We start from the raw sequence: 13,972 nt of genomic DNA, 5'->3' as shown, positions 1-13,972 counted from the left end.
CAAGAACAATTTCTGAAATGGCACAGACAGTGATAGAATTTATCAGGCTAGCCACATCTCTGATACCAGAGTTTGATGGTAAACCAGAAAATCTACAAAGTTTTTTGGATGCTCTAGGTCTACTAGATAGCTTAAAGAGCACACATGAAACGACAGCAATAAGCCTAATAAAAACTAAACTTAAAGGCCATGTAAGAAACCTTATAAGTAATGAGCAGACGATTGCTGCAATCATTACCCAACTGTCAAGTGCAGTAAAAGGAGAATCGGTAGAAGTGATATCTGCCAAGCTTCTGAATCTACAACAGAGAAATAAAACGGCTAACCAATACACCCAAGAGGTGGAGAAACTGACAAAGGCCCTTGAAGGTGCCTATATCAGTGAGGGTCTCAGCCAATCCTTAGCGAATAAATACAGCACTACAACAGCTGTAAAAGCAATGACACAGAATTGCTCCATTGATAAGGTAAAACTTATCATGCAAGCAGGCACATTCACAAACATGAATGATGCCATCTCCAAATTTGTAAACAGTTGCACAGAGATAACAGGTCAAAGTAACACTGTACTCTATTATCGACGAGGTGCAAATAATTATAATAGAGGCGCCCGGGGTTATAATCGTGGAAGAAATAACTACCACAACAATTACAACCGAGGCAGCAATAACAACAATAATAATAACTATAATAACCGTGGAGGTAGGCGAGGCCAAAACCAAGGGAGAGGCCGCGGAAACTACAACCATGGTAATAATAATAATAGCAGTGTGAGAATCGCGCAAAATACGTCGGAAAACTAACAGAACCCTTTAGGAAACAACCAATAAATGTAAAAGTTCATTCCATCAATTATAGTCTTAATATATTCGTAACCTTCTATAATCATTCAACTGAAAATAAACTAACATTTCTCATAGATACTGGTGCAGATATCTCACTTTTGAAAGTAAATTCTGATAACTTCATAATTCAAAATGAAAAAATAATAAACATCGAAGGCATAGGCCAAGGTGTGATAAAGTCTCAAGGAACAACCTTAATAGAACTCCAATCAACAAAATATATTATTCCACATGAATTTCATTTGGTAAACCCAAATTTTGCAATACCATGTGATGGAATAATAGGCATTGATTTTATAAAGAAATTCAATTGTCAACTAGATTTCAAACCAAGTGAAGACTGGTTTATAATTAGACCCCAAAATTTAAATTATCCAATATATGTTCCGATAACATATAGCGCTGGCAACAATACAGTTCTTCTGCCAGCCAGATCACAAGTTATTCGGAAAATAGACATTAATGTTGTAAATGATTTCATATTTGTTCCTAATCAAGAAATACACAATGGGATTTATGTTGCAAACACAATAGCAGCATCCAAACATGTATACGTTCGATTTCTAAATACAACTAATTTCGACCAAGTGGTCAAAGTAAATAAAATACAATATGAAAATCTAAAAGATTATGACATTCATAATACCGACACTGGAAATAGAAACGAACAAATACTTTCAAAACTAAAGAAAAATTTTCCAGACCAATTTAAAAATCAATTAACAGAATTATGCACGCAGTGTAGTGATGTGTTCGGACTGGAAACCGAACCAATATCAACAAATAATTTTTATAAACAAACATTAAGACTTAAAGATGATGAACCCATTTATATAAAAAACTATAGAAGCCCACATAGCCAAATTGAGGAAATTCAAAAACAAGTAGGGAAATTAATAAGCGACAAAATCGTCGAACCGTCTGTATCTGAGTATAACAGCCCACTCTTGCTAGTTCAAAAAAATCATTACCAAATTCACAAGAGAAAAAATTGCGATTAGTAATTGACTATCGGTAAATAAACAAAAAACTTCTTTCTGACAAATTTCCACTCCCTAGAATTGATGACATTTTAGATCAACTAGGTCGAGCTAAATACTTTTCATGCCTTGACTTCATGTCAGGTTTCCACCAAATAGAACTTGAGGAAAACTCTAGGAATATAACATCTTTTTCAACGAGCAATGGCTCATATCGCTTCACGCGATTACCATTTGGTCTTAAAATAGCACCAAATTCATTTCAGAGGATGATGACTATATCATTCTCGGGATTAGAACCCTCTCAGGCATTCCTTTACATGGATGACTTAATGGTGATAGGATGTTCCGAAAAACACATGATTAAAAACTTAACTGACGTTTTTAATGTATGTAGGAAATATAACCTAAAGTTGCATCCAGAAAAATGTTCATTTTTCATGCACGAAGTGACATTCCTAGGTCACAAATGCACAGACAAAGGAGTATTGCCAGATGACAAGAAATATGACGTCATCAAAAATTATCCTGTCCCTCATGATGCGGACAGTGCAAGACGATTTGTAGCATTCTGCAACTATTATCGTCGATTTATAAGAAACTTCGCCGACTATTCACGGCACATAACTAGATTATGTAAAAAGAATGTCCCTTTTGAATGGTCAAGCGAATGCCAGAACGCATTCGAATACCTTAAAGAAAATCTTATGCACCCCACACTATTACAATATCCTGATTTTCGCAAAGAATTTTGCATTATAACGGATGCTAGTAAACAAGCTTGCGGAGCGGTTCTAACTCAGAACCGTAACGGGATTCAGCTCCCAATAGCTTATGCATCACGTTCATTTACAAAAGGAGAAAGCAATAAGAGTACAACGGAACAAGAGCTAGCGGCAATTCATTGGGCAATTACCCATTTTAGACCATACATTTATGGCAAACATTTCACCATTAAAACGGACCACAGACCATTAACGTACCTATTTTCTATGACTAATCCCAGTTCAAAATTAACTCGCATGCGGCTAGAGCTTGAAGAATACGACTTCACAGTAGAATACCTAAGGGGGAAAGATAATTTTGTAGCAGACGCACTCTCACGTATAAATATAAAGGAACTCAAAGACATGCAACATAAAGTCCTGAAAGTCACTACCAGGCAACAAAGTAGACAAGAAAACTGTACAGTAACAAATAAGGAACTATTGCCTAGGCAAAGTATCCAAAATGTATCTAAGCCCAACGTACACGAAGTCATAACAAATGATGAAGTACGAAAAGTAGTGACCTTGCGAATAACTGAATCTATTTGTTTACTAAAACAAGGAAATAAAGTTATTGCAAGAATTGATGTTGACGATTTATATACCAATGGAATTTTTGATTTAGGTCAGTTCTTCCAAAGGCTTGAAATGCAAGCCGGTATACTAAAAATCAGCCAACTCAAATTGGCACCGAGTGAAAAAATCTTTGAAACCATTTCAATAGATAATTTCAAAAATATGGGCAATATAAAATTGAAATCATTAAGAGTAGCGCTACTCCAGCCGGTGACCATTATAAAAACTGAAAAAGAGATACAATCGATACTGTCTACATATCATGACGATCCAATTCAAGGAGGTCATACAGGCATTACAAGAACGCTAGCGAAAATAAAAAGACACTATTATTGGAAAAATATGACTCGTCATATAAAAGAGTACATACGTAGATGTCATAAATGCCAAATGTCAAAAACAACGACACATACAAAGACCCCAATGACTCACACAGAAACCCCAATAAATGCTTTTGATATAGTGATAGTGGACACAGTTGGTCCACTACCGAAATCAGAATATGGCAACGAATACATCGCCACACTAATATGTGATTTGACGAAGTATCTAGTAACCATACCTGTTGCGAATAAGAGCGCAAATACTGTCGCAAAAGCTACTGCCAAGGCAGTTCGCAAATTTTAATAAAACAGATAGAATAGAACCACTGTATAATATAGAAGATTACTCAAAGGAAATAAAATTTAGATTAGAAATAGCATATAAAAGAGCTAGACTTTTGTTAGAAAAAGCTAAGTCTTATAGAAAACAACTTTATGATAAGAAAACTTCAGATTTTCAATTAAAAATAGGAGATAAAGTTATACTAAGGAACGAACCGGGTCATAAGTTAGATCCAGTATATCTAGGCCCTTATACTGTAGAAACCATAGAAGACAGAGATAACATAGTAATTAGAGATACAAAACAAAAGACTAAAAAACTAAAAATATATAATCAATGAAACGTTTCATTTCACTTAAGAAAAGGTCTGATCAACCTCAAAACAAAAAAAAAATAAATAAAAAAAAAAAAGAAAAAAAATTTAATTATTTTTCCTTCTAAGAAAGTTAAACATAAATCCAAAAATATCGTAATTCAACATACATTTTTTGTATTATTCTGACATTATACAAAAATGCTTTGAGACAAAACATTGCTAATAATTAATAAGAAAAATCAATATCATTTAAAAAAAAAAAAATTTTTCCTTTCTAAACACAATATTAATATTGATAACTAAATGACTACATATATTACGTCATTTCTTTAAAAAGGGAGGTGTAGCATATTGGACTAATCTACCCTAAAAATACAATAAATGATTGGGTATAACTTAGCGTCAATACATTGCGACACTTTGTCATAATAAATATAAATATACAGATATACAAAAAGACCACCAAAAACTACGTAAGCACTCCAGCGCCCCAGTAATACGATCTAACGCTTATACATAAGCCGATCGCGGAGCGTGGGAATGCTGAGCATGCACTTTGCAGCTCAAGTGGTCAATGCCTTCTGCATACATATGTATATGTATAAATATAAGTAAGAATACATAGATATAAGCAATGTATGTGCGGGTTAGCTGAACCCAACTTCAGCACACTTTGATTATTCAAATAAAGAACCTCGAACAGAGCAGAAGCTAAGCTCTTCTTTTATTAAACATATAAAATAGCACCCCTGCAAATAGCACCATTCCATAATACCAACAACACGCCGCCTAATCACCTTGCTCCGATCCGGCCATTTCCCATTACGTCCTTTAACATACCCCCTCTCTAGGTCTACCCAGTACTGCAACTGAGAGCCGAGCGAAAATTCAACGAAGATCGCCAATACGAACTCTGACGAAGATATTTAGGAGAAACATACATATCTATACATATTTGTAATAAAGAATTCATCATTCATTCTCATTTCACACCTCAAACTACTCAGTCGTTTTTTTTGGAAGCTTTCCTCCCTCGGCCACGGGATTGTAACTCGATCGCATCCGTATGCAATTCAATCGGAAATTTGGGGTCAAAAATTATTAATAGTGGATCACTGATCAGGACTTTAATGATTCTTTGACGAATTTCCTCATGTTGTTTTTCCCATTTGAAATCATTTAATCTCGAAGTTAATTGGTACAATGGTTTCATCACTTCCAAAAATCTAGGGACGAACTGCCTGAAGTAGGATGATGAGCCAATAAACTGTCGTATCTGTGTGATTGAACCTGGTTCTGGAAGTTGAGATAATGCCTGAATTTTTCGTGGATTTGGCTTCAGTTCACCCTCCTTTACAACGAAACCCAAGTGTTCTATTTCCTTTCGCAGAAATTGACATTTTTTTACATTGAAAGAAAACCCTGACATTGATAACACGCTTAGCACTTTCTCCAATCTTTCGAACGCTTCATCTTCAGAATCCGAGACAATCAACACATCATCCAGCCCCAGGGCTCGGACTATGGCACGCATTGCCTAAAAGTCATATTGACCTTCAGGGGTCACAGAAGCTGTTCTCTCAACAGAATCGGGGTTGGCACCTGATAAAAACCACTGGCCATATCCAAACTGGAAAAATATTTCCCGCCACGTAAGCGATCAATCTGGTCTGATATAAACGGCAAGGGATACTTATCTGCCGCTGCTATCGCCTGGTCTCGTCTCGTTTCTCTCGTTCCTTTCTTCTACTCTTATCTTTCGGCACTCCATTGCCTTGTGTCCGAGTTTACCACAAATGTTTGCATTTTGTGCCTCTTCTTTTCGGGACCTTGCTCTATTCCAGCGAACTGGGCATTTCTGACGAGTTGAGTTGTTGTTGTAGCTCCGCTCGTGTCTTCACGATCGTTGTGAAAACCAAATGCTGAAGTCTGGGGTCGATTTGCGATGTATGTGCCAAGACCAATGATACCGCAATCTCTTCGTGCGTCATTTCCTTCCACTTGGTCAGTAAAGTTGTAACCAAACGGCTGGAGTACACCGAAAGGCATTCATGTTGATTTGGGCGTCCATTCAGCATGTTCAGCAACACTGCAGCCGTTGTCTCGTTGCCTTCATAGCGTTCCAAGAACAATTCCTTGAACTGCAGCCAGCTCATTCCAGGAAAACAAATTTGCGAAAGCCACTGCGATGCACTGCCGAGAAGTGATTTGCTGAGCATTATCACCAAAGATGCGCCTTCTTCAGGATGTTCACACAGAATCATATTAACCGTTTTGCACTATGCAGCTGCGTCGACGTCAGCAGCTTCGGGGTTGAATGTCGGTAGAGTCGCGGAAACAGCACGTGCGCCAGGCACCGACGCTTTTAATAATTCAGCTATCACTTTATTTTCTTTATTTCCTTTCGACTATCGCGCGTAAACTTTGTACCGAATTGTTTTGTATGTGTGGTGATCCCACTTCTGATGTCGGAGCACAATTATTACTTTCCATTTCACGCAGCGAGTTTCGAAGGCACCGAAGGTCTACACACAATTAATTTGTGTCACTCACTTCTTCTCCGTGCTAACCTTCGAACCACACTCGGCGACAGCGACCACACGCTAAAGCTACAAAAATACAGCCGACCAATAGCAACGCAGTATGCAATAATGCAATATGATGAAATACCAATGATTTCCCAAAATGATGAAATTACTATTCTTGTGAAATATTCTAGCACATACACTAGCTAAGGTTAGTGACGTTAAGGGCATCAGCCCTAGCCTCTGTATTAAGCAAGGTGGCTCTTTCATCATCATATGTCATGACAATTTTGTTTGTAACGAGGGTTAATTTTCGTTCGACCTCATCATAGTACATTGTACATAGTACATAGTACATGCATTAGGGTTTGGTCGCCTTGACGGACCGATTCAAGTCCCTGTCGTAATAGGCGCAAGGATGTTTTATCTGTATATGAGCAGTCTAATGTAGCCAAAATGGTTTTAAAATTAAGCACTGTGCTGAGCGAAACTAGCAGCGCACGCGCTGGTCCTTTAATTTTGTTTCTAATAATTGTAACGGCCTGGAAATGACCGCTAGTGCCCGGATAATTTTTAAACAATTCAAAAGAATCAGTGGCCGATTGCCTCCATGCCACGTATTCATTCTGAGTACCAGTAAAATCTGGAATTCGCTTTACTATGTGTAAAGGTGTATCGCACTGTGCTGTTCCCGGCTTTACGGCTACCCTCTGGGCGGTAGCCGTATGTATGGCGGGACATATCATCTTTCAAGATAACTGTCCGAAACGAGATTTTTTCGACCATATGTTCGGGTGATTTTTGGCCGGATAGTATGGTGGTAAAAGAATTCGAAGCTAAGATCAAAAATAGGGAAAACTTCCCTCACGTGGCCAGACCACTGCAACATCCGAATCTTCACCTTCTTCCTCTTCTTCGAAAAACTAACATCTAATCCTACTATTTCCTATAAAAATGCTATAGCCTTGCGTAGCAAACTAACCAAATTGTATTGTGATACCCTTTTTTTTCGCATCCCATATAATAGTGTTCACAGAGACTTGGTTAAAGCCGAAAATACTTAACTCCGAAGTCTTCCCAGGTATGTATGCACACTATGCATAGATATGACCGTCCCTCCAGACGGGGAGGTGGAGTCTTAATTGCGGTTAGATCTACCCTCGCGTCGGAGGAGTTACTTTTGGACGATTCCCGTAACTCTGAATTCTTATGCGTACAGCTGTCATTTTCCGACAGATCAGTTAATATTAGTTGCTCGAAAATTCCACCATCTTCTGTATTCTCAGAATATCAGAATCATCTGTTCGCTATCCAATCCATCTTAAATAAACTGTCCGACAGAGACCAATTGGTAGGTCTAGTTGATTTTCATATACCTGGCACAACGTGGTCCCCAGAAAAAGACTCGAATATCCTTCTCCCTTTAGCACAACATGAATTTATCGATTTATCGATTCTCGATTTATCGTTGTCGTAAGTTAATTATATTCGAAACCCTCTTGAATCTATGTATTGTAACAAGTCCTGAAAGTATGTTTCTGTCCAGGGTAGCACCTCTTACTCAACCTGAAGATCCATATCATCCTAATATCGAGGTGGCAATCGACATAGGTACGGTATTAAAAGTAAATTCAGTGAAATCAACAAAGCGAATTCACTATTTTCGCAAGCAAATTTTCGGAGGCTAAACAATTTTATTGCTGGCTTTAATTGGTCCGATCTTTACTTCCGCAACATAATGACGGATGCAATTAAAATGTTTTATACCACAATTAAATCATTTTTTGACTCCTTGGTTTAATAAAGAGTTGACACACCTAAGAAATGTAAGGTCCAGACTTTATACAAAATTTAAAAATACCGGTTTTCAGTCCGTCCTTTCTAAATATGTAAGCGCTCGGTGCTTAATGCTCAGTGCTACAGAAATTATTTGAACCGTTGTAAGTTCCAGTTCTCACAGGATCCGAAACAGTTTTATAATTTCGTTAGCACTAAGCGAAAAACAAGTTCTTGTCCTTCCTCGCTATTTTTTGAAAACACTACGGTTACATCGGATTAGGCAATAGCCGATCTATTCGCCAAGTTTTTTCAAACAACATATTCAACTTTACCTCATTCCGAACAGCCATACTCTTACGCGGTATCTAAGTCGAATCTAATATTCTACCCCACTATAAACGAAAGCTCACTGCTAAACGATCTTCAGCGTGTTAAACATGTCTATTCGGCAGGTCCCGATGGAATCCCTGGCTGTGTGCTCAGATTCTGTGCGGAAGCCTTGTGCAAGCCTCTACTGAAACTGTTTACCTTATCTCTGGAATCTTCACAATTTCCTCATATATGGAAGGAGTCCTTTGTGATTCCTCTTCACCAAAAAGGTAGCAAACTGGATGCAAGCAATTACAGAGGAATTTCTAAATTGTCGGCTATCCCAAAACTTTTCGAAAATGTTATCACTCCTCATTTGCAGCACCTTTGTAGATCAATCATATCACCGTGTCAGCACGGTTTTATGAAACGCAGATCTACAACCACTAACCTCTTGGAGCTAACTTTTTTCGTAATACAGATGTTATCTACACTGACTTTAGTAAAGCATTTGACTCTGTTAATCATTACCTTCTAGTAAGGAAACTTGATCTCTTAGGTTTCCCTGTTGATCTTCTAAATTTGATTTCAAGCTATCTGAATGGCAGGACGCAAAAAGTCCTCTTTAAAAATGCTCCATCTTGCATTTTCCGAATCACACCCGGTGTCCCACAAGCGAGCCACTTTGGTCCGCTTCTTTTAACCTTATTTATTAACGACCTCCCCCTAATAATAAAACATTCGCGTGTACTTATGTACTCAGACGATGTTAAATTATGCCTTCAGCACAATGACGTTTCGCGTCATTTTGACTTACAATCCGATCTAGACAGCTTTCAAATATGGTGCCGTGATAACATATTAAACTTAAATGGCTCCAAGTGTAAAGTTATGACCTTTTGTCGTGTCAACCCAATACGCACGACATACACTCTAAGTGGGTGCTCTCTGGACAGAATAACACGGGTTGATGATCTTGTTGTTCTTCTGGACCCTAAACTACAATTTTCTGACCATATTTCGACTATTGCCAATCAGGCCAGGCTGTGCTTGGTTTTATAAAAAGGTGATGACCAAAACCTTATTTATTTCGTTAGTCCGTCCGGTTCTTGAGTATGGATCACCTGTTTGGAGACAACAATACGTATTCCACTCGGACCGCATTGAATCCGATCAAAAAAACTTCTTACTTTTTGCCTTGCGGCGCCTAAATTGGGATTAAAACCGTATATAACCTCCTTATTCCAGTAGACTACTTTTATTTAATTTACCTTCCCTAGCTAACCGTAGAACTACGCTTGGAACAGTCTTTATATGTAAGCTTATTCGTGGTGATGTTGAGAGTCCCGACTTCATTAGTCGGTTTAACTTCTCGGTTCCAAGTAGATTCACTAGAAACTACATAACCCTTATCTTAAATCATTGTAGATCTAACTATGAGTTGCATGACCCTTAAAGAGTATTATGTTCTGACTATAATAGACTTTATCCTATTATGTGTAATTTTGACCTTCTGCCGCTCTTAAAGCAATCAATTTTAATTTTTTTTTACATAATTAGATCCTACTAACACTAATATTTATTAGAGTTACTTTACATTATTTTCATTTCGTCGTTTCTGTTCTCTTTTCTATATCGCGTCTATCCTCTCGCGAATCGAGCCGTACGATACATGGCAGCGCCCCTCGGTCGGTTGAGCGGGAGGTGTGGTACCGTGGGACCCGTGCGAAACAAAAAAAATATATATATGATATATATTCTAGGGTGACTTATACCGACTTAAGTTTACTCATTAATTGCTTTAACTTATACCTTGGCCCGCATGTAATTTTCTTGAATTCAAAGAAACCGCCAGTGGTGATAAATGTGGAGAATCTTTTGCTTTCTGGAGCGATTTCAATTTGATAGTACCCGCTGTTTAAATCGAGCGAAGTGAAATATCGAATTGTTATCGCCTCTGTAAGCCGTTCTTCGATAATAGGCACAGAGAAGTATTCTTTTTTTGTCAGGACTACAGGACTGGCATACTCGGATGTTGGTTTTTTGAATAATATCATGGCGCAGCAATTCTTCGATTATTCTGTTTAACGTTTCACGTTTTGGCTCGGTGATTGCAAAACAAGTTGGTTGCCTTCAATTTCGACGCTATATTCAACAGCTAATACATATGAATAAGAATTTTGCAGCTGCTGTATTACACTCTTCTCATTATCGCACCTCAAATTTGACAAAAGCTTTAGTAATTTGTCGTCAGTGAGCAAAGGCTTTCAATTGCGTTTTTCCTTTAGAATTTTGCTTGTCCGTTGTCCACTTTAAACAGGATGTCCGGTTAAACGATGACATCTTCGCCCAATAGGAATTCGCTATATATATTTGCTTTGTGAGTACTATTCCGTCGATCGCCAAATCAAGTGTAATAGCTTCGTATAACGTGCGTTTTCCTCCGAGATATCCTTTTTGGTCATAGTACAAAAACAACGTTCAGCGTCTATCCGATCTGCAAGTGATTTGGAGACAAGGCTGGATTGACTACCTGTGTCTAGAAAGGCATTGTAAGACTTGTCTGGTATTGATGGTTCGTTTTCGAAACACAATCGTCGTAATTTACTGCTCCCATTTGACACTTTCGGTTTACTGCAGTTTTCGTTGTTCGGATTAACTTTATTGCATGTCCTACATCTGTGGCGTTTTTGGGGCATTGGGCACTGATTCGATATATGTTCTAACCCCTGGCAGTTGTAGAACTTAATCCCCGTTTTGGTCGTTGTACTCGTCTGCGTTTCATTCTCCGTTTTTGTTTTCTGATAAAAACGTTTTTGAACCGAATTATCGCTGACGTTACCTCGATAGATAAAGGAGCTATCAATGCTAGTACGCAATTGCTTCATGGTCTCGGAAGAAGTTGCAGCTATGTTCGAAGTTCACGATGCTCCTAACCACCTCGTCTACCCATTGGTGTATTTTCTACACATCAAATAAAAAATTCTCAAAGTTTGCTGTGACTCAGCCAATTTTCTCAAGTGCAATCGTAGACATCGAAAACCCAATCTTGACACTTATAAATATTTTTCGCAATAATAAGTGTTAATGTTGTATATCTAATAGTGTGTATATAATAGTGTATTTATTGCGACAATGAAAGGTCTCTAAGTTCTGGGACGGTAAAATCTACAAACGGTCTTCAAACGGTCAAGTCGAAAGTTTTCACAACACAATAGCAGAAAATGCTAGTTGTATGAAACTTCACAAACAAATAAGCGGCACTGTTAATCTGATTCTGCTTACAACAATCAAATATAGTAAAACAATTCATTCGTAACAATACAGTAATTTGGAAAAAGGGCTGCAGATAACGTATAGACTAGTAAAAGAAAAGTCAGAAAAATCGAACAGGAAAAAAAAACGGTAAAAATATGAGTAATAGGATTTGGCTTAATTCAAAGAAACGCAGACCCCACTTTGCGTTAATAGCGTAGTGAAAGCAAAAGAACAATATACAAAAATAAGATATTACTGATACTAGGAAATACGCATAGAATTGAAATTAAAATTTTGACTTCTTCATTTATCTTAGACTAACATTAATACTCGTAGCGTTTTTAATGCCGATCCTTACAGCTGCAACAGTAATATTGACACACTTATTTAAACAGGACAACATACGTAAAGTACTGCTCACTGACCTTGGACACATCAAAACACTAATTACGACACCTAAGGTCCACAATAGAAACGCATGTAGTATAAAATTCCTGGGGACAGCTCCGAATGTTGTATTTGATTTGATAATCCGTTTGATAATATACGTAGGCGCCATCATCATCAACGATGCTACTGTAAACATCTCAGGCTAGTCGAGCTCATCGTATTCTATCTCCGGAACCTACCCGGTGAACTTTGACGACGCTACACCAACAACTATGGTGTCTTTAGAGGAAATGAACCTACAAGCAAACGCTAGGAAAACCGAGTACGCTCTTCACTTAGTTGAGGGAGGAGTTAACACAAGCTAAGTTAAATCGGGTAAGCCGGATGCTCGTGCAACAAAGTTGCAACACCCAACGGCCTAGTAACTTGATCCGCACAAATGGCAGCCGGCAAAGAAGGTCACGAGGCGCACGTTCAGCAGATCCGTACGCCAAGTGGCCGCCGCAGCACGGCAAGAGGCGCATCGTCAGCGTTCTGCCGTGACCCTTCTAAATGTAAGCTTAAGTTAGTTTTTAAGACAATCATAATCAGATCCAAAGTAATCATAATAAAGTCTAAATAACTCAAAAACTACTTTGTTAACTTGTACGCGCCTTCAATATACTCTCCTTTCATTGCGTTTTAACTATATTCATATTACATATAAGTTTAACATTATTACGCCGTTCCGCTGCCGTCGTAATCGACATCTCGCCATGCGGCTTAGCCTGAATACCTAAAAATTTGTAAGTGACTTTCACATAAATCGTTTAAACGGAGCAGACGCATTTCTGCTGTTACAAAATAAATTCCCAACTAGTAAATAATAAGACCAAAACTGACTTTAAAATGTCCAGTATCAACAATATAAAAGAAAGTTTAGTCTATTCTCTCCTGAACTTAAAGGAGTAGAAAGATGTATGGGGTTTTATAAAACTTCAAGATATACACTAAGATAATAGATTTTTTCTGTTTAATATTTCAGATTAATACAAGAAGAACTAAGTGTGCTGGCTCATATTTCAGATAACATTCGCGCCTCACCTAAGCCACATTCCGATAAGAATGATTTTGAAAGCAATACTGCGAGAGCTTCAGTTCAACAGGACACCGTTAACCTAGACAATATGTTTGCTTTTTTATGCGAATCAAAGGGATCATTTGATAATGCACTTATTAAAGAAATAAATGACAACTGGGACAACTTGGTTAAAAATCTTGACGAAGTAAGTAAAGTTAAAGATTTATAAACGACCAATGCTTATAATAATACACTGTTTTTAAAAGAAAATATTGAAATAATATTGGAAAGAAAACTGCACAAAAATTTGTGTTGGAATAGGTAACACCAACAGGTTATAAATGACAATTCTGTATATAGCTCTTTACCCTTTAATATATCTGTACTGTATGATATATCGGGTACAACTTAGAATTATAAAGTCGAGACAAGATTAGACATTTAACATACTAGAGAAACTTACTAGAGAAACACAGAACAACAATTTGTTCTTCATTATTAGTTAAAATAATATTTATTTTTTGGAATATCGGTAGAAATTGGGAAAAGAAATACTAAAAT

General features: G+C 37.5%; 1 protein-coding gene across 1 annotated transcript in view; it reads left to right on the top strand.

Moving 5' to 3' along the window:
* Window positions 1-13,972, top strand: part of LOC117141917 (unconventional myosin-VIIa) — a 606,161-nt gene that overhangs the window by 468,829 nt on the left and 123,360 nt on the right. Inside the window, exon 12 of the mRNA XM_033305646.1 lies at window positions 13,376-13,616. Coding sequence (XP_033161537.1) covers window positions 13,376-13,616 — 241 coding nt within the window. The remainder of the gene's footprint in view (window positions 1-13,375; window positions 13,617-13,972) is intronic.

The sequence above is a fragment of the Drosophila mauritiana genome, chromosome 3L, assembly GCF_004382145.1.
Source record: "Drosophila mauritiana strain mau12 chromosome 3L, ASM438214v1, whole genome shotgun sequence".
In the NCBI taxonomy this organism is placed as follows: Eukaryota; Metazoa; Arthropoda; class Insecta; order Diptera; family Drosophilidae; genus Drosophila; species Drosophila mauritiana.
Note: the sequence above shows the minus strand (reverse complement) of the source record. Positions and strands in the feature narration are given on the sequence as shown.